At 44.4% G+C, this 27,618-nt stretch overlaps 1 protein-coding gene across 21 annotated transcripts in view; it reads left to right on the top strand.

Annotated features, from left to right (window-relative positions):
- Window positions 1-689: 689 nt before the first annotated feature.
- The window catches only part of LOC143286864 (uncharacterized), a 66,005-nt gene continuing 39,076 nt past the window's right edge, over window positions 690-27,618 (top strand). For 2 of the 21 annotated variants that reach the window (XM_076594734.1, XM_076594729.1), the window contains exons 1-3: window positions 22,567-22,585; window positions 26,330-26,385; window positions 26,864-26,881. In XM_076594734.1, the coding sequence (XP_076450849.1) occupies window positions 26,366-26,385; window positions 26,864-26,881 (38 nt within the window). In that variant the 5' untranslated portion in view covers window positions 22,567-22,585; window positions 26,330-26,365. Of the gene's footprint in view, window positions 756-812; window positions 833-1,124; window positions 1,170-22,560; window positions 22,586-26,329; window positions 26,386-26,863; window positions 26,882-27,618 lie in introns of those variants that run through there. The other 19 variants (XM_076594713.1, XM_076594720.1, XM_076594732.1 and 16 more) reach the window with 19 other exon arrangements.

The raw sequence follows: 27,618 nt of genomic DNA, 5'->3' as shown, positions 1-27,618 counted from the left end.
CTGGGTTTCACGTGCGAAACGTGCATCACAATCGGCCCTTTGCTTTGCCTGCGCGCGCGTGCACCCAGCTTGATCCATTCGGCCTGCATAGGGGGTGTGGGTTATAAATCCCGTTTCACTTTCCCGAACTGTTAATTTCTGCCCGTTTGGAGAACTTTAATGATACCCCACCCACCCCTTTTTTTAATTATTTTAACAAAAAAATTTGTTTTACTCCTGTTGATGAAATAAGTTTTAAAGAAATGATAACTTGACGACACTTATTTTTCCTCTTTGGAGCATAAAAAGGGTTTCTCTATCCCTGCTTTTTAAAAAAAATTCAATACATAAAATGAAAAGTATTGCCAACACAAAACACGGTGGTGTTTGGATGTGCAGCATGGCTCAAACATCTCTCATACACAAACCATACAACCTTCCCCACCCCCTCGCTCCCTACCTCCACCCACTCACCCCGCCACACACACACACACACACACACACACACCTTCTCTAATCCATAAACATCCCCGCGATATCCCAGAGGAAGAAAAGAAAGGTGCAGGGGGCTTTGGCAGCCATTTTGTTGCTGTGTGCCCTCCCCTTGACGCCAGGAGTGCTGTACGTGCTGGCTGGGCGGCGCCGCCCACAGCATCCCCCCATTCACTCTCCTCTGTCTGCTCTCTCTCTGTCCCCCTGCACTGGTCACACACACAGACAGACAGACACCCTCAGGTAGGCAGTCTGTGCCTGGAGCTAGTGGTGTGCACGTGCAGGTGTGTGTAGTTGTTGGTGTCCTGTGTGTGTGTGTGTGTGTTGTATCTGTTCAGTGTTGTGTTGGACGTGATTGAAGGTAAGGTGGAGTGAGAAATGTTGAATGGTTTGTTAACTTGAAAGTGGTCGAGTGTGTGTGGTTTGTTTCCTTCTTGTGGACAGAACAGAGTTTCTGTCAAGGTGAAGAGTGTGTATCTTTTTCTTGTCACAACAGTTTCTTCTCTTTTTTCTTCTTTTTTCTTCTCTCTCGTTTTCTCAATGTGAAGCGGTTAGGTGCAAAATGTGGCTATATCCTCATTTCTTCCCCTTCAGTCATTCCACTGTGTGACAGGCGAGGTGAACGTCCACACCGTGTTGTGAACACTGTTCATTCCGTCTTGAGGGGAGAAACTGGATATTATTGCCCGTTTTGTCAGGTAGGGTGCGGTCAGTGTTTCTGTCTTGTTCTTTTCTTCGACTTTATTCTTTGTTTTCCCGGGTTTTTGTTTGTTTTTGTTGTTGTTGTACTTTTGTTTGTTTATTTTTTGTTTTGTTTTTGTGTTTTTTTGGCGGTGGGGTATCCCTTTTTTTTTCGTAGGGGTTTACAGATTGATTTTTTTGTACGTCGGTTGGGTTTTTTCCTTGTTCAGGGTGATTTATTCACAGTATAGTTTGGGACAATATTTTTTGTTACCGTGGGAATCTTTCGCTTGCACTGAATGTACGTTGCACACGAGACTTTCCGTGGTTTAACTGACGTCTCGCGCAAAGGGTTAGAACCCAGGGCATTATTCAAGATCTAACACAAAGCCAGAGAAAACGAATTCGGCGTGTGAATGAATTGATGGGCAATAGCCACGGTTTCCCCATCCAGACGGAATGAGCAGTGTTCACTGTAAGGCGTGGACGTTCACTCCGCCAGTCACACAGAGGAATGGAGGGGGACGAAATGCGGATTTTGTCAATCTTTGTAAGGACTTGAAAATTCTACATTCCAAGGAAATTGCTTTGTCTGCGATGGGCTATAGCCACAATTCTTACCTTCGAAACGGAATGAGTAGTGTTCACAACAAGGCGTGGACGTTCACTCCGCCAGTGGAGGGAAAGAAATGTGGATATTGCCCCGCAAGGCTACAAACAAGTTACTGTGAAATAAAGATAAGGTGCGTTAACCTTGAAGGAAAACGATACTACGCAGTTGGTAAACTGGTCGAGAGAATATATATATATGTGTGTGTGTGTGTGAGTGTGTGTGTTTTAGAGAGAGCGAGAGTTTTTCCTGGTCACAACAGATTTCTTTGTGGGAAATTGAGTTCACCCCCACCCCACCCCTCCCCCCTCATCTCCTTACAGAACTCGAAATGCATCGCCACAGTGCAGTGCAACTCTTTTTTTCTGTGTACCAGTGTAATCCATTTGTTTTGATATAAAATTCGATTTTCCTATAGCATGTTGCCAGGGACAACCCTTTTGTTGCCATGGGTTCTGTCACGTGTGCTAAGTTCGTACTGCACACGCGCGGAAGCTCGGTTTATTGTTTCACCCGAAAGACCGTCACCCAGATCACCACTAGGGGTCTATTTGAGATTGGAATAAAAACCTTGCTCCATAAATGGGACTCAGCCCGTAAATACTCGCCTCCTTGTCGGGCGTGTGACCACTAGGCCACCGCTTTATCAAGAGTGTGTGCTGCTGATACTGGGTGTAGTGCAGGCATGTGAAAATGAGTGTCGTCGGGGACACAAGAACTAATCATTATGGCAATGTCCACATTTCCTCCCATGTACTTTTCCGTTTATAAGACGGGAAAAATGTAAATTGGTTAATAACAATGTGATATATACTCTACATTTCTTCCTCTCCACTCTTAGATTGGCCTTCTTTATGTCTGTGGAGAGCGGAAGAAATATAGAGTATATTTTATCTCGATAATGTTATCTAAACACATCGACTATTTTTCCGTCTTCGTAAAGATACTGAATGGAAAGAACACAGGGGAAGAAATGTGGATATTGCCATGATCATTATTGTTATTATTATCACTTTTGTCTCACGTCGTCGCTATCGAGTTGTGCTTGTCGTGATCTGATGAATCTGCACAACAAAACTAGTCGTGTCTCACCTTTCGGTCATTTCCTTGATGCCGAACAGTCTCCCGGTGACTGCACCCCTTCCACAAACAATACTCAGAAAACATGAAAAAAGAGAAAAATCCCTACATTCTCCAGAGGCCGTTGAAACTGAAGTGCTTGAAATGAGTTTAACTTCCACTAATGTGATCAGAATTTATCATGTTCCATGCATTCAAAGACAATTAGACTGGAAACGTCTCAAAAGCATCGATTTTGTTCACTAACAGAATCATTGTGTGGATTTTCCACAGAAGCCGTATAGTTATATTAGCACAAAAAGGGAGTAAAAATCAGAAGTGACCCCAATCTCAAATTCGACGTCAAACCATATCCCCGTCACAATCCTCCTCCTTCTTCCCCCTTCTTTTTCTACTTCCTCTTCCCCTTACCCAACTCTTCCTCCTCCTCTTCTAGCTCCCCCTCCTCCTCCTCATTCTTTTTCTACTCCTCCCTCTTCCTTCTCCTCCTCTTCCTCCACCTTCTCCTCCTCTTCCTCCTCCTCCTTCTTCTTCTCCTCATCCCTCTTCTTCTTCTTCTTAAGTTCCCCTCCTCCTCATTCTTCTTCTTCTGCAGCTGCTTCTTCTCCTCCTCCTCCTCCTCCTTCTTCCTCCTCTTCCACCTGGGCCTCCTCCTCCTCCACCTCTTTCTCTTCCTCCTCCTTCGCCTCCTCTTACTCCTCCTCCTCCTTCTTCGTATACTTTTTCCATCCACGCCTTTCTCCTTTTTCTTCTCCCCCGCCCTTTTTTCAAACCCCCCCCCCCCCCCTTTTTTTTTTCTTCCACTTCTTCTATCTCCGCCTCACCCTTTCCCCCTCCTCTTTCTTCTTCTGCTACATCTTGCTATAAAACGAATATATTGCCAATTAGTCTATTTCAACATCCTTCAGCTTAAGGTATATCGACTTCAAAGTAAAAAAAAAAAGGGGGGGGGGGGGGGGGGAGAAAAAGGGAGAAAAGAAAACGAACTTAGCGAAACTGTTACCCGATACTGTTATGGTAAGGAGACATCAATTTTTTGGCGGAACTTGATTCAAGTTTTCTCTTTTCATCTTTACCCAGTCACCTCCTCTTCAGAAAAAAATCCCACCAGTAAACAAAATAGGCAGATAAATAAAAAGTCTTTTCAGGTAAAACTCACCTGAATGACATAAGTGAATGTGTTCAGTTTTTTTCATCACGATTGTGTTTGGAAAACTTCGTTCAGCGAAATCCACTGTTTTGAACTTCAAGTATGGGCCATACTGCCGAAGCTGTTAGACTGATGAGTATTGCCTTTAGTAAACTGATAATTATTGCTTCTATCAGATTGATGATTACTGTTTCTGTTAGAGTGATAATCATCGCCTCTGTTAAGTTGATAATTATTGCATCTATTACATTGATAATTACTGTATCTGTAAGACTGACAATAATAGTCTCTATTAGACAAATGATTATTGTGTCTATTAGATTGCTAATTATTGCTTCTATTTGACTAAAAATTATTGTCACTATTAGATTGATAATTGTTGCCTCTGTGAGACTGATAATTATAATTGTTGCCTCATTGTGTCTTTAATTAATCTGAAGTTAGATATCCCAAAGGTGCTTGATCATAAATTCTCATTCTGTTTATTTGTCCATCTATATGTCTACCCAGCTATCTATCTGCATGTCTGTGTTTCTGTTTTTTGTTTCTTTTTTTTCTGTCTGCTGATACAGCAGATTATCATCACCAGTATATCATCTACCGATCATAGCTCCCATGAGCTTGTTATCTACCTACCAACCTACTTTTTATCACTATCTATCTCAATATATCTCTATCTATATATATATATATATATATATAACGTCTGTCTGTCTACCTATCTATAGATCTACCCATTTATTTATTTATCTACCTATTCATCTGTCCGTCTGTCTATGTATTTATCTATCTACATACTTGTCTGTCTGTCTGCGTGCCTACCTATCTGTCTATCCATGTGCCTGTCAGTCTGTCATCTGTTCTGTCAATCTTTATGCCGATTCGTTTATAAAGCTCTCCCCACCTTTCCTCTGTGTGTCCCTGTGTCTCCGATGTGGTGTGTCAATGGCTTGAATGAAATATGTCCACTAAAGTGGCTGTCAACAGTACGAAACCGGAGAATTTTCACTCCGCAATTCGAGGTGGGGTGAAGGTCGTTCTGGGTCAGCCCTCACTGTGAGTGTCGGCCACAATGTGACTGTGTCGTTTTGTGTGTGTGTGTGTGTGTGTGTGCAACGTCGTCAGACGATTGAGGTCTTCAATTATGTGTATGTTTGGGGGAAATGATTAGATTAGTTACCTATTTTCGAAAACCTGAATGAACGACAGAGAGAAAAAAGACTGAATAGCGTGCGCACACACACACACACACACACACACGCACGCACGCGCGCGCGCGCGCATAGGTTGAAAGTTCGCAATCTAGTTTTTTATGGGGTTCTTACCCCTTTCTAATTTATTTTGTTCCCATCTAAAATTACACAATGTGCATGAACTATGAATTAAAGCAAGCGCGCACACACACACACACACGCTCGCGCGCGCGCGCTAATCTATTCTCCAACCCAGTATAGGCTGTCAGATCCATTTCATAAACACCTCCCCCTTAACTCATCAGACTCAACACTGCTCAACAAGGCGTACCAACCAACAAAAAGAAGAGCGTCAGATGAACAAAACAAACTTTGTTTACGTCGGGGGTTGCGCTTAAGGGCCAAAACAACTTTACAGCTGCAGGCTTCAGACATTAGGTCTGTCACGTCCTCGTAAAATAAGGAGAACTTCTTTGCAAGAGAGTGAAGAACACAAAATGTGACCTTTTTCTTTTCTTATACCGCCCACTCTCTCTCCTCCTCCACATGCACAAATATACACATAGCACCAAAACCAACACGCACGCACACGCAACTGAAGTTCATTTGTTGATACAATAAAGTATTCTGCATTCTGAACAAAATACCTGCAAACTCCCGAGCACCGGGAAGAGCGCCAAGGGAGTATCCATGAGGCTGGGTGGCGGGTTGTTGCACTTCCAGGAAGAGCCCCTCCCCCACAGCCACACACACATTCATGTGCACATCGTTGTCACACCAAGATACTGACTGAATGAAACACTGACCACTTTAACTAGATTCTGTGAAAACATGCAAAACAAAACTTAAAATTTAACACGCGCACGCACACATACGTGTAAACTCATGCTGGGAGACAAAGAGAGCGAGCAAGCGAATGAGAGAGAGGAGCAATTCGCCACGTGCAAAAACAAGAAGCATCTGTAAAATTGACAAAACTGTTCCGGTTGCTCAGGAATATATTTGACAGGTACAGCGGCTGTGCCATCGACGGAAGAGAAACGTGCCATAATTATTACGTCTGGTGTTTATGCCAGTGCACATCATCAGTCTTGAATGAACGAAGAAATAAAAGGAGGACAAAAAGAACACAAGGGGAAAAAACGTAACACATACACAAAGAAAAGAAGTAAAAACAAAGCAGTTACAACAAATGAGCCTCGAATGTCAAACAATCTGGCAGAGACACCAGTTTACACATTAGTGCAACGCGTCCATGAGACTGAGATAAGCGTGCACAAAAACAAACAAACGCCAGCCTACACAGAATCCTAATGCCTTGCCAATCTTGACACTTACAAAAACTAAATAAATCGATGGTAAATAACCATGAATACTTCAAACAATTTACATTCAAGCGCGAAGGTAACACAATATGCAACTCCTAATTGTTAGGTATGTTTGCTGGTAAGGTTTTGAAATGAGAAAGCATTATTTAGATGAATATATTTTTCACGCATATGTAACGAAATGAAACACAAAGATTAATGGAAAAATAAATAGATGAAGAAACAAATTATCTTGTTGATATATGTTACGTCACTCGTGTGCACAGTTCATAATCACCTTGCAGTAGGTTCTTTTTAAGCTTGTTTTGGTTGGTTGTTTTTGTGTATGTGTGTTGTTTTTTTATCACTAAAACACGCTCATGCACACATGTGCACGAACACACCTGCATGTGTGCTTGCACGTATTCAGTCGCCTGCATTACTAACTAAATGAAAATAACTCTCTCTCTCTCTCTCTCTCTCTCTCTCTCTCTCTCTCTCTCTCTCTCTCTTAAGAGGTGTCCTGTTTCTTTTTAAGGAAGGAGAATACCAAACATGCAAAAATTAAGCACTGCAACACACAGCCGATGGGAAAGTCAGTTCTGGCGGAGTCCATCCCTCTTTACATCGGATTTTCTTGTTGGGTTTTCTGCCCACATGCTGCAGGTAACACTCTGTTACATGGTTACAAACAGCAGTGGAGAACCTCTGACCTGATCATGGTTGTCATTCACCTTGCCTGAAAATCTGGGACTGTCCTGATGATTGTTTACCGTTCGTGCAAAATCTGAACTATCGGTGCATGATGCCTCGGGCTGCATGTTTTCCATTTCTTCTATTTGATTTTCTGGTGTGGCATGTTTTCACTTCTTTTTCTTTCGTAATTTTTTGTCTATGTTTTGAATGTGTCCTCCCGTGAATTGACAAAGTTTAGGGCTTCTGGTAGATTGAGCACATAAATGTACATCACAGTGATGATGATGATATTGATGATGAAATACAAAAGATGACCAGGTCGTGGTCATTACACTGTATGCTCCCTGCTATTCACAGATCGAGAGACAGACATACATAATCTTGCCTGTATTTCTGGAGTCCAACAGGGATACGTTCGAAGGCCCTTGTTATTTTGTAAATATGATCATGAACTATTTTGATTGTCTTTCTGGAGTCCGACCAGGATGTATTCTAAGCCCTGTGTCATTTTCCCTGTTTCTGTCTGAGTTGCAAATAGCACTCGTGTAATGTGAATCACATGACATTGATTGTGTGTGCGTGTGTGTAGATCCGATTGGTATTTTGCCTTTGTTGCTGCTGTTGCTGTTGTCGATGTTATTGTTATTGTTTTTTTTATCATTCCTTGTGTAAGTAATGTCATGTGTGTATAATTCAGTTAGTGTAAAGCGCTTTGAGCTTTCTCTTAGGGAGGAAAGCGCTCAACAAGTATCCATTGTTGTTATCATTATTATTATTATCATTATCATCATCATCATTATTATTATCATTATCATTGTTATTGTATATACAGATGATACTGTTCTTGTATCTGATTCTGTTATGGAACACACACACACACACACACACACACACACACACACACACACACACACACACACACGGAGCAACTGAGTACACAGCGGAACTGGGAACAGGTGAACCGAGATGACCAATAAAGTGACAGACAAATCAGAAACAGGTTTAGTAGAAATAAACGAATCAGGAAAAACAACAACAACAACAAAAAACGAATCGGGATTAAGCGAATTAGGAATAGCCAGAGCAGGAATAGGTGAACTGGGACGACACCGTTTAAGAAATGCTATAGGCGTGTTGGGAATTGGCCCGGCCAGGCCAGGGCAACGGACCAGGGAGAACAGTTAAAACGACGCCTTCCCGTGAGCCCCTAGAGGGCGCTGACCTCATTCTACGCGGCGTTTTATTAGCCAAGCGTTTACTTTATGAAACTCCCAACAACCTTTCCCCCTGGAATCATAATTGGCTCCAGAAGTCCGGATAATAAAACACGCTGAGACAGCCAGCAGAGGCAGCGTTTCACGTCATTAGAGAAGAAATGAGATTTGGAGTGAGTTGGTCTGGGAGCTTGTGTTGCCTAACTCAGGTAGCATCGCCCATTCTCTCTGGACGCTTCCTTCCTCTGATAGCTGTTGCACAGCAGATACCACCGTGGGGTGAAACAAGGAAATTTTTGGAGGGGAGAAGAAGGAACCGAATACCAGCCACCCAAGCATTGTGACTTGGATGCTGGAAGCGACGGGCGCAAAAGCCGAGTGGTTAAAGCGTTGGACTTTCAATCTGAGGGTCCCGGGTTCGAATCTCGATAACAGCGCCTGGTGCGTAAAAGGTGGAGATTTTCCCCATCTCCCAGGCAAACATTTATGTGCAGACCTGCTTGTGTCTTCTTCGTGTGTTTTCGCAAGCAGAAGATATACTTTAAAGATCCTGTAATCAATGTTAGCGTTCGGTGGGTTATGGAAACAACATACCCAGCATGCGCACCCCCGAAAACGGAGTATGATTGCCTACATGGCGAGGTAAAAACGGTCATACACGTAAAAGCCCACTCGTGTACATACGAGTGAATGTGGGAGTTGCAGCCCACGAAGAAGAAGAATACCAGCCACCCGAGCATTGAAAATATTTGTGACTTGGATGCTGGAAATCACGGAGAGCGATTACCTTCACATAACATGTTAGTTGTTCTTCTTTTGGACAAAATGGTAATATACTGACTGGTATCATGCCATTATGTGTGATTATACTGTGATTATCCCGTTCTTGTAAGGCGGTGGGGTGGGTGGACGTCGTCAAGGGTAATGTTGTCATTGCCAATGTGATACTCTACCGACATCATGACATTATATATGATTATTCTCTCATTTCCCAGTCCCTGTAAGACGGGTTGGGGGGCGGGGGGGGGGTCTTTCGTTAAGGAGGGTAATCATGGTGGAGGAGAAATGTAACATCCACACGAGCGTGGAAAAAATGTGACTTGGATGCTGGATGTCACGGAGACCAGTAATTGCAAACTCTCACGTAACATTCTGTTGTTGCAGACGATATGATGATTTACTGGCATCATGACATCATATGTAATTTTACAAGTCCCTGTACAAAGTCACACAGGACGAAATCTTTCGCTTGACATGTCGCACCATAGTGGGGGTTATTTTTCCAACTTCTGTACTCATAGCATTTACTCTTGGCCACTCGTGAAAGCACCCGTGAGCATTAATCCAACGAATAGTTTAATCACAAGTAAAGAATCTGTTAATTTCGAGTACAGTGGTTATGGTTGAACCACACTTTCCCTGTCCCACCCCTACTCCGCAGCCATCCAGTGCCTACCACTGTGGGCCTGCCTTTCCAGCTCACCCACCAACCCGCCCATCCAGCTATTCCTGCTGACTCGGCATACCCGAAAACGCCTTTACTTCTCGTCTTCTCAACGCCCAGCAGGCTCCTTCCCTCGATTCGTCCACAGATATCCCTCTTTTTTTTCTTTTACAGGCGTTCGGACACACACACACACACACACACACACAACGCACGCGTGCACACACACACACACACACATACACACACACACCGCAACGCGTACACACACACACACACACACACACACACACACACACACACACCAACCACTCAGAAGAGAAAGAGAAAAACACGTGGGATGGCATCGTTCACACCGGGACGGTAGACCAGAAATCGTGCCGCGTTCCTGATGGAAGGCTCGATCAGTTTGTTTTGCAAGAAGAGTGTGTGTGAGGTAGGGGAGGGGAGGGAGGTATCGAAGGAGGAGGAAGAGGCTTTGGTGGTGGGGGGGGGAGGGGTAGGGGTTGTTGTTTCGTCAAGAGTAGGTGGAAGTCAAAACGGGGTCAGTTCATCGGAACAGACCGTAACTCCGTGCACACGGGCCGGGAAAAGCGTTGTACAGACTTCACAAAAAGTTATGGTTCACTGCATAAAAGTAGTGTGTGTGTGTGGGGGGGGGGGGGGGGGGGGGGGCTACAAAATTACTGTTTAAAAATATGGATTGATGAACAAGTTTTAGAATAGTGACAAGCCCAGAACGGCGAACAGGCCACTATCAGGCCTCAAGCGTCTGTCAAGATCAAGATTTAAATCATGCAGGCTGCATAAGGTCTACCACTGTCCCCACACTGAACACTGACAACTGTTTGAGGCACACGTGCACAAGAAACAGCCTGGAAAATACGTTTAAAAAAATCGATGTTTCAGCCAAACATGGACAGTTGTGAAGTGGTTTATAATAACCGATAGCTGCGATTTTTAATTATCAAAAATTGAAAATAAAAAAGGAAAATGCACGTGCCACGCAAGAAATCACCACCGCTTATGAGCAGTGCATATCACAACAAAGGCTGCGGACACTGCAGCATCATTTCATCATGTCCCCTCAGGAGAAGAATAAACTACTCAACTTTCATGGTGGTCCTTAACTTCTTGTGAAGCCTGTATCATCATGGCCACTGTCTTTGTGGCAGCCGGTTTGTTTTGGCTTCCCTGTTTGTGTCGTCGGTTGTCTGTGGTGCTGTTGTAACAGGTGAGTAGTTTCGGGCAGGTGTGTGTGTGTGTGTGTGTGTGTGCACGTGTTGTGTGTGTGTGTGGTGGGGTGGGGTCGCTGGGGATGCGGGAAGGTTGTTGAAGAGATGGCTTTTGTTAAGTTGGCTCTAAAGTAAACGTTTGGCTCTCCAGGGTATACATGTATGCAGTGGAAGTAGGAAACGCGCAAGTGTCCCCCTCTTTTGTGTTTCTTCGCTCAAATGTATTCATTTCCTTGTTTATGTGTGCGTCTTTTTTTCTTTTTTTTCTGTCTCATCTGCACCGTTTCAGTGGCATTACTCCCACGCCGCTCATTTAGATTCCCCCATACACGGCCACACTCGGGTTCGTCCGTCGCAGTTCCAGCGTCGGCAGTCCACAGGGAACCATCGATGTTAGGTCGCCAGGAGGCCACACACCAGAGGAGACCCTGCACTGCTGCTTAGTCACTTCGGTGGTGTTCAGTGGTGCCTGTTCTGTTTTAACGTACTTAGGACACCACCTACTAAGCCCCCTACTAACGACAATAATTGCTTAGTCGCGGAGCCATACTGAGTGAGCGTCCCTCCCAGAGTGGAGACCGCCACCACGTCCCTCCAACAACAGCCACCCATGAATCTGCCGACACTGAAGACATTGACAGGACTCACCCCAAGCACGGAAGTGGAGAGGTATCGAAATTGAGGTCACCATGAGAGCAGGGCATGAAAGGCCACAGACATGAGACTATTTTGTTTATATTGATCACGATGAAGGAGGAGGAGGATGACGATGATGATGACGATGTTGCTATGGAGGTCCAGTTTGGTTTGGGACTGTGTGACAAGGCTGTACTCTACGCTTCCTGTCATAATGATATCCCGGCGTTAACCAGGCCCGAGAGATACAGACACTTGCAGTGTTGGTCAGGTAATTGGAGCAATACACCCAAAGACACATCCTTGAAGTGGATGACACTCGACTGTGTGGTCCCAGTCTCCCCATTTAAGCCCACAGCACACTCAACTCTGGGTAGGAGACGGCCACGGGCCAAAAAACCCACCTCCGCTGGGATTCGAACCCGCGTCCTCCCAGCCGTCAGTCCGCGACGCTAACCACTTCGCCACGGCGGCTGGTCGCGTCTATTTATTTATCTAGTCCGTACGTATGTATGTATGCATGCATGTATGCGCGTGTGTATGTATATACATATGTATGTTTGCAAGTATGTGTGTGTGTGTATGTATGTAATGACTGTTGGACATAAAGGTGTGACGGTATCTTTTTCACCTAATGCCCCATATGCAAAACAGGTGTGGGGAAAAAAAGACCGAAATGTGTTTGTGCTGTGGACATTTTTAAGACGCGTCTCATGTGTTTGTATGTGTGTGTGTGTGCGCGCGCGCGCGTGCGCAACACCGTATGTATGAAACGGAGAGAGAGGGAGAGTGGGGGAGACAGACAGACAGACAGACCGTGGCAGACAAATAGAGATAGAGAGTGAAGATGACTAATATATCAGTACCAGCAATCTTCCGGCCCCGAGTCTTGCAATTTGCTCACCAGTACCCAATAGTGTGTGGGGAGGGACTGCGCGTTGCTTTCAGTTCACTGCAGGTGCGTTTTGGAATACGTCAGGACTAGTTTCACTGAGTCTCAAGCAGACGTCAAAGTGTGCTGACTGATCCATACACGCTACACAACATATGCTTTGGATGATAAACTGGTTTCAGTTTCAAGAAGGTGTCAGAGAGCGAGGACAGATCCATATACGCTACACCACATCTACTGATCTGGCCTCGCGAGTCTGCTATACGTATGTATCAAACATTAGCCTGGCATGAAATATGATAAATGAACAGATAGCTAAATGCATTAGAACATGATAAAAATGAAAGATACATAGAAGACAAATGACTGAAATAAAATAAGATAAAAAAAAAAAAACCGTGTTAAGTGAACTTGTGCACGCCTACACACACGTGCATTCTCGTACACGCTTACACACACACACACACACACACACACACACACACACAGAGAGAGAGAGAGTCACAGTTTTGCCAATGTGGCACAAACTCTTCCATCAACATCTCCCAGACTGTGAACGTAACTTGATGTAATTCAGTTACTATTTTGGGGAAGGTCCAGAAAGTTTCTGTTAGCGTTGCTGGTTTGAGGTTGATGTATTATTCGTTTGATTAGTGATTGCTCTCTTGCTCTGCCTTTCGGGTTACAGAGAGAGAGAGAGAGAGAGAGAGAGAGAGAGAGATCGTCTGGAAACGATAAATACAACTCCATTTATTACGACAAAAACTAAATGGACGCCTCCTCGAAGCCATAACAGCATCGCTTCCTGATTTCCGAGAACTGTTAACTCCTTGATTGAATCCACGTGGACACGCCCACTCCATGCTGCGTCACGTCTCCCTTCACTCTCTGTGGGGATGCGGGGAGATCTTCCATTACTAGTCTTCGCCTCTTTATTCATGTTCATTTTATCGTTTGTGGAGTGATGGCTAAGATGTAACGCGTCCGTCTAGGAAGCGAGAGAATATGAGCGCACTGGTTCGAATCACGGCAAAGTCGCCAGTATTTTCTCCCCCTCCACTAGACCTTGAGTGGTGGTCTGGAACCGAGGTCCCGTGTGCAGCATGTACTTTGCGCACGTAAAAGAACTCGCGGCAACAAAAGGGTAGTCCCTGGCAAAATTCTGCAGAAAAAATCCACTTCGATAGGAAAAACAAATTAAAAAACAACAACTGCAGGACGGAAAAACTACAAAAAAAAAAGAAAAAAAAAAAAAAAAAAAAGGTGGCGCTCTCAGTGTAACGACGCGCTTTCCCTCGGGAGAGCAGCCCGCTTTGACACCTTGAAAACGAAACTCAAACTGTCAGTCTTACAGTATCCCCATGATGTTCTGGACATTCTTTGCGATAAATTTCCTCTCGTCTATCGCCGTTCACTTTTTTCAGGCGTTTTCCTTTCCTTTCTATTGTCTCTTTCTTTTTCTTTTTCTGCCTAGCTGGGCCATTCACTTTTTTTCTGTAGAGAGTCTCCGATATTGTCTGTTTTTTGGGGGACGTGATAATTGGGCATTCTTACTGCGTCTCTTTTTTTTCCGCCTGGGACGTTAGTGCCCCCTGGCATTTCTTGGTTTTGGATACCAGTTTTTATTATATCTTAAAATGTGTGCATTATATGCAAGTATGTTTGTGTTCACGTTTCAACCCTGTAGTGAGGAATGACGAAGTGGTCGCCTTCAGTGACATGTCCTTGGTTTGTGTAAGTGATCATCACTGTACTTTTGCCTGCTTTTCTTTTCCCGGTTCATGTGTTTCTTTTCAGGCTCTGCGGGGTCCATTCATACTGACGATGTTTTCAGTCCTGATATGGCCTCTTGAGGTCGGCTGGACGATAAGCAACAATGATAGTTATAACAATAACAATGATAATGATTTAAGCTGAATCGGTTAAAGATATACGGCAAACTAACAGACAGACGAACCAACGGACAGACTGCTGGCCGAAACGGAAACCCTTCTGTCTCAGGGGTCTTGTGATGGACACTTCCAACTTTTGCATCGCTTCGAAACATTGTCCGCCTTTTATTCTGTTTTTCCCCCGTAATGGCTTGATCAGACTGAAATTTGTCAGCAAAATGTATAGTGAAAATCCCAAGCGGCGACTGTACCAAATCGATTTAACTTAGAAACGTGGGCGCGCATCTGGCCGGATCCAACGAAGACAGATAAGCAGACACGCAGACCAGGACCAACATTCCCACCTTCCTTCCTTCCTTCCTGAACAGTTTTGGGAGGAGATGGATTTGCCACTATGCCGCGTGTGTCTTTCACCTGCAACACGCCCACCTGTTTTGGGGTTGAGGAATCGTGCAGTTAAAACCATGTGGCGTGTTAACGGGCACCATTCGTGTGGTTCAGCGGTTCAGGGAGGCAGGGACACTCATTCGCTGGCACGGTTGGACTTCCGCAAGAGCAGTCGGTAATACGTTCACTGTCTGCTGCTTGTGCAGTCTGGGGCCATTCTTATGTTTACTGATTTCCCCCTGTACAACCAGGAGTTAGTGTCTAGACACTTTACTGTTTACCCCATGTAGAACTAAGAGTTAGTGTAGACATGTTTACTGTTAACCCCCTGTAGAACTAGGAGTTAGTATCTAGACACTTTACTGTTTACCCCCTGTAGAACTTAGAGTTAGTGTAGACATGTTTACTGAAGAAATGTTTATCTCTCAACCTACACCTTGTCTGAAGAATTCACAAAGTATTGATAGCTAGGCAGTCACGTTGGCCTCTCGGTGTTCCAGTTCATACAAATACATTGACGTGTAATAGGGGACAGGTATTTCACCAATGGGTGATATCACATGAAGAGAATATCAAAAGATAATTACGTTTTGGGTTCATCGTGTGAAAGCATAGGGAGCCGATCATAGCTGGACCTGTTTACTGTTTCCCTCACTTTGGGGAGAGAGCCAGACATGGGCATGTTTATGTTCCATTACTTTGTGGAGGCTTGAACCGTTCTGATAGATGTGTTTACTTTCCATCATCTGCCAGCTTCTCTCTCCTCTCTTCCTGCCCCCCCTGTGACGTCAGTAGGGGTGGAAGATGCTTGGTAGGAATGGACGAAAGGGAAAATTATAAACATTACTTTTTTAAATATCATTTTATATAATCGATTTTTTTTCCAGACACGCCCGTGGTGCATGCACACTTTTTCTCTTGCTTTGCTCTCTCTGTCTCTCTCTCTCTCTCTCTCTCTCTCTCTCTCTCTCTCTCTCTCTCTCTCTCTCTCTCTCTCTCTCTCTCTCTCTCTCTCTCTCTCTCTCTCTTACGATGCAATGGAATTCGGTAGCCAGAGTGTTCAACTATTACCTGATTTTATCCAGGTTTTCATCCTGTCAGTTGCTGATGGCATGCTAATAGCTGACAAAACAACTGGTCTCGAAACAGATAATGAGCGAGATGTGTTGATCTTATTGTGTAGATGGACAAATCAGTCCAGCTTTATTACTGGCCCTGATGGAAAGATGTAGTTTTACGGAAATGTGTTAAGAATTGTGAAGATGTACAAAAAAAAAAAAAAAAAAAAAAAAAAAAAACCACCTTGGCGTCCATTTGTCTGCAAAATTGAGTTTTGTGTACTCGATGTCTTACAGAAGGAGCCAAGAAAGAAACGGTAGCAATCGTTAGAATGTCATGATCCATTGGCAGACATTTGCATGCAGTCTGTTTTCAAGCTCTGTCGTTGCCAAATACTAGTCTTGACCTGTGAAGCTGAAATCTATGGACCAGCGTAGGATAGAAATTGCATAGAGTCCATTTATTTGCTCCAGAAATATTCATGGGTATCAATGAAAGATGGCCAAAACACTTCACATGTGGGGAAGCAGGGAGATATCCTGCGTGTGTTGCAACAGATAAGGAATGCGTGAAATTTTGGCAAACAGACGATAAAAGACGCCCCAAGAAAGCCTTTGATATGGTTATGAGCCTGCAAAGCCATAATTATGTTACCTGGGCATGTATTATCAGAAATGTTTGGTTTGAGGGAGGTCTTGGAAACCAAGGGAGGGAGGAGTAATGCGGAAATGTTTCTGGTGACTTTTAAACACATGCTTACATATCGCTTCAAGCAAGATTGGCGTTGTATGCATTCTGCAATGTGCACGTCTATTTGAAGCATTCCTTTCCATGTGGTTGTCGTTATCAAATTATGAACATAAGGAGCCGATCATAGGTGGACATGTTTATCGTTTCCCTCACTTCGCAGGAGAGGGCCAGGCACGGGCATGTTTATGTTCCATTTATGTTACGTAGGGTGTTTTCGAGTTATGTTACGTCGGGTGTTTTCGAGTTTAGGGTCGAAATGTCTCCATTAATTTGTTATTTCGCACAGTACAAACCTGACCTTAACAGAGATGTGCACTGACATGTTTTTTTAAGTCCCAGAAACAGAACTTCACTTTCATTATCCATTTGCTATATGTAAGTAGAGAGGCACCGTGGCAGAGGGGGTTACACGTTGGACTCTTGGTGTGCACACCGGTGACCAGGGTTCAAGGCCCCGTTTCAGCATGGCGTTGTTTCGTTCTAAGGAGGAAAGTGGCAGAATGGTTAGGACACTCAGTTGCCAATACAGAGAGTCCGTGAGGGTGTAGGTTCGAATCCCCCTCTTGCCCTTTCTCCCAAGTTTGACTGAGCGTGTTGTTGTACGGATGAGACGACAAACCAAGGTCCTGTGTACAGCACGCACTTGGCGCACTGAAAAAGAACCCGTGAGAGTGTTGTCCTCTGACAAAATTATGTAAAAGAAATCCACTCTGATAGGTACACAAATGTATAAGTATGCACCCAAGGCCTGACAAGCGCGTTGGGTTATACTGCTGTCAGGCATCTGCCGTGCCGACGTGGTGCAGTGTACATGAATTTGTCCAAACGCAGTGACGACTTCCTGAGAAACTGAAACTGAAACTTCCTTGTACAAGGCACTTTACTCCGTTTTTCCTCACTCCACCCAGGTGTGAACGGATACCTGACAGGTCGGCGAGGGAGATCATTGGGCCCCGCCTTCCTATGCCGACCCTCAGACACACAGTGGACAATGAATGCACTGCCCTGATGGCTTTCAGAGGCTATTGGGAGATATAACTTCTAACCATGGGTTGGATTCTAATCGGAGAGAAATGATACTGGAAAGGTGTTACAAGCAGCCCCCCATTCATGTTGTCTCAAGGCCTGACTAAGCGCGCTGGGCTACACCGCTGGTCAGGCATCTGCTTGGCAGATGTGGTGTAGCGTATATGGATTTGTCCGAACGCAGTGACGCCTCCTTGAGCCACTGAAACTGAAACTGAAACTCATGTTAAGGCACGTATTGTTGTTTGCCAGCGCGAAGAAATGAACGGTAGATGATTTGTTAATTTTGTTGTCAAAGCTCTAAAACTGAGACAAGTGTGTGAATTGTAATGTGTGTTGGGTTTTTAAAGTTATAGGCTGTCTTGTTATGCTTATTCCATTGCATAGATGAATGGCCTGAGAAACCATCTTGTATCTTGACTCTCTCCCTCTCTACCCTTCTCCCCTCTCCCCCCCTCTCTCTCCCTCCCTCTCTCTCTCTCTTCTCTTCTCTCTTTCGCTCTCTCTCCCCCTCCGAGTCTCTCACTTTCTCTCTGTCTCAGTTTCGCACAGAGAGAGAGAGAGGGGGGGGGGTTCAATTAAGACTTTGTGTTTAGCAGACTGCAGTGGCCAATCCACAGCTCTCAAAACGATTGACACTTTGCTTTGCTGTGTGACCGTTTTCTGGCTTCGTGTTTCCAGTGACAATATCACATTCCAGTGCGATAGTCAGGTATCAGAATTTCTTGGGATTATCATCTTTTTTTCATGGTTCATCTTAATCTCAATATTCTTTTGCAAAGATGCAGAATTCAAAGGTTGCTTTTTTAAAAGAATGTTACATCGTTTCCAGTAGTCTGTGCGCACACACACACACACACACACACACACACACACACACACACACACACACACACACACACACTCACACACACTTAAACTTACGTTTCTGAAACTTTTTTTTTCTTTAACCAGACCTCCCCCCCCCTCCCCCCACTCCCCTGCATTTTCGTCATTGTTTACAACTTCCCCCCTGCAGTCCGAACCCGGCCCCGTTCCGTCCCTATCTGACAGCGCCCTGATAAACTGTTATCACGCTCTGCACTCACCCCTCCTTCTCACCCCTCAAAATCCATCCACCTGCCCCACCCCACCCCGTCCCGTCCGCCCCCCGCACTTCTCTCTGTCTCTCTCTCTCTCTCATTCTCTCTCTGTCTTGCTCTCTCTTTCTCTCTGTCTCTCTCTCTGTCTCTCTCAGGCTCTCTCTGTGTCTCTCTCACTCTCACTGTGTGTGTGTGTGTGTGTGTCTCTCTCTGTATCTCTCTCTCTGTATCTCTCTCTCTCTCTCTCTCTCCGTCTCTCACACTTTCTCTCTCCCACACACTCTTTCTGTCTCTCACTCTCTCTCTCACTCTCTCTGTGTCTCTCTCTCTATCTCTCTCACTTTCTCTCACACTCTCTGTCTCTCTCTTTTTGTCTCTCACTCTCTCTCTCTCTCTCTCTCTCTCTCTCTGTCTCTCTCTTTCTCTCTCTCTGTCACTCTGTCTCTCTCTCTCCACCCCTGTTATCCTCACCACCACCACTCAACTTCAGAATGCGTGTCTCCATGGCAACCAACTCTCTCTCTGTCTCTCTCTCTCTCTCTCTCTCTCTCTGGCATTTTATGGAAACAGGGGGCCAGAGGGGGTGGGGGTGCGGTGGGTGGGAGGGGGAAGAGGCCGGGGAAGGGGAGGGTTGAGGGGGGGCAGGGGATGGGTCAGGCTGGCAAGGGGGTGGGGGGGATATAAGGGTGGATGTGGGGGCAGGGGCCAGGCGTTGCCCATACATACCTTTCCTTCCTTTTCCCCGTCCCCATTGTGTGTATATATGTGTGTGTGTGTGTGTGTGTGTGTGTGAGTGTGTGTGTGTGTGTGTGTGTGTGTGAGCCTAGTGTGAGTGTGTGTGAGTGTGAGTGTGAGTGTGAGTGTGTGTGTGTGTGTGTGTGTCCGTCGCCTTGCTTTCCTTTGCTTTGCTTTCCATCAGCACCGGCCTCTCGTAAAAGTGCACACCCTGATCGCTGGTCTATGTTACCTGTGTATATACCTGGCCTTTTCCTGGCCTTTTCGACTGAAGGTCGTACCGCTTGGCATTCATATACAGAGTGCTTCCAGACCCTCTTCTTTTCTTTTGCGGGAGGGGCGGGGAAGGGTTGGAGGGGGGGAGGGGGGGGGGGGGGCACTGGGGGCTGCAAGCTGCTTAGTGTGTTTGTTCAATTATTTGTTTTCAGTTATCTGGTGGTCGAGTTGGATGGATGGAGTGATGGGTGTGTAGGATGTGGGTGAGGGGATATAGTGTAGGGCTTGTGTGTGCGCGTATGTGTGTGTAGTGATTGTGTGTGTGTGTGTGTGTAGTGTGTGCGTGCGTGCGTATGTGTGTGTATGCCTGTGTGTGTGTGTTTGAGTGTGTTTGTGTGTGAATGTGTGTGTGCGTGCGTGCGTGTGCCATTGTGTTGTAGCAACTATAGTTGTTTGGTGTTGCTTCTTTTTTTTTATTACTTTTCTTCTTTTGTCTTTACGTATTTGCTTATCAGACGAAATGAGAGAAAATGGGAGACAGAAAAAAGAGACGATGTGTGGGCGGGCCGGTGTGTGCGTGTGTGTGAGTGTGTCTGTGAGTATGTGTCTGGAGGAGGAGGAAGAGGAATTTTGTTTAATGTCCCGTCACACATATCGGTGATTGAAGACATTTTGTTAAAGTATTTATGAATACATTTGAGTATTATCGGTTAGAAGGGGTGGGAGATGTGAATGAATGGAGGGTTGGGGAAAACTGGGCAAATGAGGGTGAAATGAGGGTGAAATTTGAAAAAAAAAATCTAAATACAATTACAGGAAATTATTTAAAGGACTTCGTAAAAGAGAAGTCGTTAAACTGACAAGCGAAACAACTGATAATGAATGTAAAAAGTCAAAAACATCAACGTTCTCAGTCACTTGTGAAGACACACTTTCGTATACATAAGGCTTCATCAAGCTACAGTCAAAAATTATATGCTTAATTGTCAGTTTACTAAAGCATAATTATGCCCTTGATATTAGAACAATACTTGGTCTGTAATGAATTTGATAATAGTCTGAGAGCTAAACTCAGAATTGGTCTGCGAATCGGACCAAAGTCTGAGAGAGTCAACTGACGAGGTTTTAGACTTGGATTCAAGCACCTATAAAAGTCTCTTTCTAGTATATTGCTTCTTTCCTTGTATGACAATGGGCAATATACTTTTATACTGTCTGTATGATTCTTTGCTCCCCTTTTTGCTGCCCTGTCTGCTTGGTCGTTATAAAGGAATCCAGTATGGGATGGTATCCAACAAAAATCAACATTTGTACCTTTCATAAATAGGGAGTGCAATAAATACCTAATTTCAAACAATAAATCTTCTCTTTGATTATTAGTGTGTATGTGTGTGTGTGTGTGTGTCAGTGTGCGCGTTACGTGTGATGATGTGTGCGCGCGCCGGTTTGCATGTGTTCTATGTACAACCACAGTATCAGTCTGTATGCCTAAGTGTGTACGCTTTGCACATTCATGGATGTTTTTCGTCAGCCCATTCTCTCTCTCTCTCTCTCTCTCTCTCTCTCTCTCTCCTTTTTTTCTGATTGAGTGTGAGAACACAGACTGAGGGGGCATAGTGAGTGAGAGAGACAACGAGACACACACCAGAGAATAAACATACACTGGAGCAGTTAAACAAACACCCTGACAAATGTAAACCAAACTGACAATGAATAAGAGTTACGCAAAGAAATTGCCTGTGAATACGATGAAAGCAGACAAAGAATTGTCCGTGATTGTGTGTGTGTTTGCTAGTGTGTTTGTGCCTGTGTGTGTGTGTGTGTGTGTGTGTGTGTGTTGCGTGCGTGCGTGTGTGTGTGTGTGAGAGAGAGAGAGAGATCTTGTTAGCCTAAGTGTGTGTGTGTGTGTGTGTGTGAGTGTTTCGGCCCAGGAACAGGTCTCATGTGAAGCACTACACAAAATGTTTTTGTTAAAAAATGGTGCAGAGAAATGTAAAGAGTAGGACAGATCACATACAAATATCTGCTCATTGCACTGCATACAACTTTGGCCACAAGAAGAAGAAGGGAGGAGCACTTACTGCCAGGAATCTGACACAGCAATTTGTGATAGGTGAGAACGCAGAATCTTGTGCTGTACGTACTGTGGTAATGTCTGCTGTCTGCAGAGTGTTGCCTTGCCCTTTTCAGCAAAGCTTTCACACCATCGTACAGGTGTTTAGGTCCGCCAAAATTGATCCCATCACTGAGTTTTGTGTTGTAGGGGTGACGGGAGGGATGTGGGGTGAGGAGCGATGTGGTGATTGGCGTTGGGAGGTGGGTGGGTGGGGGGGCGGGGAGATGTACTGATGGAGGGAGATGGGGTCAGAGGTATGCCGCGTTTCGTGGGAGGAGGGGAGTTCATTTGTGTCAATGTGTATGTCTGTGTGCGTGTCTCTATGTCAGTGTGTGTGTGTGTGTGTGTGTAATACGCGCGTGTGTAAGTGCTTGTGTGCTTGTAAGGGCGTTTGTGCGAAAGCGACACATTTGTGCGTCTGTACGTGCGTGCGTGTGTAGTGTGTATGTGTGTGTGCATGTAAGAGTGTGTGTGTGTGTGTGTGTGTGTGCCTTCATACAAGAGTCTGTTCTAGCGTACATGCGCGTTATAGCGTGCGTGTGTGTTTGTTTGTTTTTTTTTGTTGTTGTTGTTGTTGGGTTTTTTTTTGTTTGTTTGTTTTTTGCTTTTTTTGTTTTGTTTTGTTTTTCTAAAACAGGCGTATAGCCAGGAGTAGTTCTGGTGACAGCTCCAGAGGTGTGTGGCCACTTGAACAGGGGCAACCCCAAGTCAAGGTTGTTAACTCTTCAGAGAAGTTGATTTGTGGTCGTGTTGTTCATACTCACAATACAAACATAAGATATGGACTTGAAAGACATGTTCCTGTTGAAGTAATCAAGGAACAACTTTGAATTACTTTGACACGTCCAAGAACACTTTTACATATCAAAGAACGCAACTATCAGTTTCCAACAACAACAACAAAAACCGACTCTTGTAGACATGAACATCAGTGTTTCAATATTCAAGAGATCACGTGAAAATACATTGACATACCACAGAACATTATTCATATTTAAGAGCAATAAATCACCGAAGAACTAAGTGAATTAATTCAGATATATCAAAGAGCATTTAAAAATCTCTCTCTCTCTCTCTCTCTCTCTCTCTCTCTCTCTCTCTCTCTCTTCTCTTCCTTCCATCCAAATTAAAGGCGAACCTATTGAACAGGTCAGTGATCATAAAGTTCTGGGGATCATAATTGACAACAATCACACTTGGAATCCTCACATAAATTTCCTTCGCAAAAAGACAGCCCAGAAAACCCATCAACTATCCAAAATCAAATATTTCCTTGACCTTCATTCACGGAAATTATTTTTTCAAGCGCATATTCAGTCTACAATAGATTATGCATCAACACTATGGGACTCCGCAAGTGCGAATACCATGAAGCCATTACAGAATCTTCATAAACGGGGGCTCAAGCTGGTACTCCTTAAAAAGACTACCCTTTTAGACTCAGACTATAAACAAGCGAATATTCTCCCACTAATCCGTAGATTAAAGTACAATAAAGGAATCATGATGCAAAAGATTATGACAGGTAATGCACCACCAACATTAACAGACAAATTTTCTGTAAATTCATCAAGGAATCCCCCCAAAGTCCATATCCCAATTCCAAGAATTGACTTGTTCAAATCCAGTCTGGTTTACTCAGGCGCCACCCTATGGAACTCACTCCCAGAAACAATTAAAAAAACACCATTGCCCAACCACCTTCAAAAAACATTGCCTTTCCCACCTTATGCCATAATGTGTAATGTAAATCGTTCATTTTATTGATACTGTTTGTCAGATGTGTATGGTTGACAGAACCTTCCTCACCCTCTATCCCCCATTCTGATGTGTAATGCGGTGTGTGTTGTGTGTGTGTGTTTCTTTGATTTTGTTCCTTTTTTTTTTTACCTGTGCATTTTACTAACACCATGCTAGTGCCTGTATGTCGTGTGTGTGTGTGTGTGCGTGCGTGCGTGCGTGCGTGCGTGTGTGTGTGTGTGTGTGGTTGTTGTTTTGTTTTGATTTATGCATATTTTTTTCCTCTGTTGTGTATCTCTACTAACACCATGCTTTCATTTTATTAAATATTGCGTAGTGTAGACCCTATTCAGGGCGGGGACTGGATGTAAAAAAGCACACCAGTGCTTATCTATTATCCTCGAAATAAAGAATTTGTCTTGTCTTGTCTTGTCTTGTCTCTCTCTCTCCCATCCATCGAAGATGTAGGTCTGAACTGACAGACTATATCAGTTGCACATGTCACCACAGGGCGATATGTGCAGCCCTAAGGTGTTTTCACTTTTTATAAACTAACTTGCAAGAGAAGTTATAGAAAATGGTAAGCATGGGGCACGATTCACTTTTGATAATTTTGAGGGGTTTTTTTTTCTTACTTTTGGCAGGTGACGTTGGTTTGCTCTCAGAAACAATCATTGGTTTGCAAAACTCATTTGAACAATTTACACAGAGCAGCTCGTTCTCTTGAATTGAAAGTACGCTTGAATAAAAGCAATACTAGTGTTTTTCGAAAAGGGGGTTATTTAGCCGTAAGAGAAAGATAGACTTATGATAACCTTGTGATGCTTATAAGTATATAGGTATATTATTTTCAACAAAACTTAGCTTCACTGCAGCCTGTATCGATTTGTCCAGTAAAAGTAAGAATGCAGAATTGTCCAGTAAAGTAAGTATTTTTCGGAAATTACGTTCTCTAAACAGTGACAGTTTACCTTTGTTTCTCAAGTTATTTGATTTGCTGGTTCAGCCCATTGTCCAGTGCGGTGCTGAACCTTGGGGCCTTGATACTACAGTATGCCGTATTAAAAAAGGACACTTAAATGCTTAAAAAAAAGTGTCTGTGGATTGAAATGCGAACGCCCAATGATCTTGTATATGGAGAAACCAATAGATATCCACTTTACATATTAAATTCTACGATACATAGTATTCGATATTGGTTGAAATTAACGAGATTGGATATCATAGACTGCCGCGTAAAGCATATAAAATGTTATATGATTTAGAAAAAAAAAGGTAAAAGAAATTGGGCGTCAAATATTCGATGTGAAGTATATAAATATGGTTTTTGAATATGTATAGATGAATCAAGGTGTCCAGGAAATCAAACAGTATACCACTGAATTTAAAGAAAGATTAGTTGTATGCAGGTGGCAGGAATGGAACTCTCATATCGAAGATAACGACCGGTTTGAAATGTATTGAATATTTTATACTGCACATGAAGTGAAAACTCATTTACAAATTAGCTTTGACAAACGTTTAAAACTCACAATGGCAAGATTTAGATTAGGTATATCAGAAATTGCTCAACATTACTGTCCTTATAGAAAACATACTAAGACTGAATTATATTGCCCTCTGTGCCGAAGTGGGGTTGAAGATGAGATACACTTCATCTTATGTTGTCCTGCTTTTAGTGAATTAAGAGAACAGTATATTCCGCGAAAGTATTTTAAGTTTCCAAATCAGTTCCGGCATATTTTGTTGATGGCATCTAATAAAGAAAAAGAAAGCATTGTAAAGAATTTGTCAGTCTCCTTAAACAAATCATTTAAGTTACGATCAATGATGATATATTTCCTTTGATATTGTTTCAGCTTGTGTACTTTTATGTTTAATAATGTTGTATACTGCACCCCTTCATGAGGGGCAATGGCCTATATCAATAAATCACCCGAATCCGAATCGAAATCTCTCCCCTCCATCACGCCCCCTCCATCTTCAATGCATCTTTCCTCATATTTCCTTCTCATATACAGCTTCATTCAGTTGGGTTGGGGAGAGACCTCTTTTTATTCAAGACAGTTTTATGTTTGAATGCACGGTAGCGTCTTCCAGAATGGAGAAGTTCAGACTGATTTGCAACAACGTCAATTTCATCACACGCAATCACACATCTTTTCCTGCTTTGCTTATAACACGGCTCCTGTACAGTGCACTCACCGTCACTCTGCCTTTCATCTTCTCACTTCCTCTTTGCCTTTCAGAGGAAGCTGGAAAATGGCGAAGACTCTTATCTCTCAATACAGTGTTCGTGAGGTTCTGGGTTCGAATCCCGTTCTTAGTCTTTCTCCAAGGTTTGACTGGAAAATCAGACCGAGCGTCTGGTCATTCGGATGAGACGATAAACCCAGGTCCCGTGTGCAGCACGTACTTGGAGCACTGAAAAAGAACCCATGACAATAAAAGGGTTGTCCTCGGGCAATATTCTGTAGAAGAAATTCACTCAGATAGGTACTCTGATAGGTACACAAATATGCATGCATGCACTCAAGACGTGACAAAGAGCGTTGGGCTTTGCAGCTGGTCAGGCATCTGTGTAGCAGATGTGGTGCAGCGTATATTGATTTGTCCGAACGCAGCGACGCTTCTTTGAGAAACCCAAAATCCCCTTTGAGTTTTCTCCACAATGTGACCACTGTCCACTACCTGGCTGTTGTTTTTTCTGTGTGCAGCTCGCTTCCCTCCCCTGACAGCACCCGGTCACCAGCATGGCAGACGACGAGACAGCGTAAGACATCCTTGTGTGTGTCCTGTGTGTGTGTGTGTGTGTGTGTGTGTGTGTGTGTGTGTGTGTGTGTGTGTGTGTGCGTGCGTGCGTGCGTGTGGGGGAGAAGTGTGTGTGTGTGTGTGTGAGGGTTTTGGGTGGGTGGGTGCGTATGTGTTTGGGGGTAGGAAGTATGTGTGTGTCTCAGTGTGTGTGTGTGTGTGTGCGTGCGCATGTGTGTGTTTGGGGGGGGGCTGTGGAGGTGTATTTGTGTGTGTGTGTGTGTGTGTTTATGCATGTTTATACATTGTGGGTGTGGGAGGAGGCGTGAGGGTGCCTACCGGAGAGTATCAAATCTAATGATTAAACTGAACACAAGATTGACAATAACCTGTTTGCGGAAACACTTCACACACACACACACACACACACACACACACACACACACACACACACACTCCATTGTCATCAGTTCTAAATATACTGTGTTTGTGCATTGCAGAGAGACCCATGCGGATGAGTGAGTACACTTTGCATTTCTCCCAGAGACAGATTTACACGAACCGGATTGTATCGCAGAAGATATTTTTCCCCTCTCTGTCTCTCTGTCCCCCTGTCCTTTGCTCTCTCACACTCTGTCTGTCTGTCTCTCATTCTGTGTGTGTGTGTGTGTGTGTATGAGTGTCTCTCTGTATCTCTCTCTCTCTCTCTCTCTCTCTCTCTCTCTCTCTCTCTCTCTTACTCTCTCTCCCCCCCTCCCTCCCCTCTCTCTCCCTCCCTCCCTCCCTCTCTCTCCCTCTCTCCCTCCCTCCCTCCTCTCTCTCTCCCTCCCTCCCTATCTTTCTCTCCCTCCCTCCCTCTCTCTTTCTCCCTCCCTCTCTCTCTCTCTCTTACTCTCTCTCCCCCCCTCCCTCCCCCTCTCTCCCTCCCTCCCTCTCTCTCTCTCCCTCTCTCCCTCCCTCCCTCCTCTCTCTCTCCCTCCCTCCCTATCTTTCTCTCCCTCCCTCCCTCTCTCTTTCTCCCTCCCTCTCTCTCTCTCTCCCCCTCCCTCCCCCTCTCTCTCTCCCTCCCTCCCTCTCTCTCTCTCCCTCCCTCCCCCTCTCTTTCTCTCCCTCCCTCCCCCCTCTCTCTCTCCCTCCCTCCCTCTCTCTCTTTCTCTCCCTTCCTCCCTCCCCCCTCTCTCTCTCCCTCCCTCCCTCTCTTTCTCTCCCTCACTCCCCCCCTCTCTCTCTCTCCCTCTCTCTATCTCTCTCTTCC

Source organism: Babylonia areolata, chromosome 10 (genome assembly GCF_041734735.1).
Source record: "Babylonia areolata isolate BAREFJ2019XMU chromosome 10, ASM4173473v1, whole genome shotgun sequence".
Taxonomy (NCBI): domain Eukaryota; kingdom Metazoa; phylum Mollusca; class Gastropoda; order Neogastropoda; family Buccinidae; genus Babylonia; species Babylonia areolata.
Note: the sequence above shows the minus strand (reverse complement) of the source record. Positions and strands in the feature narration are given on the sequence as shown.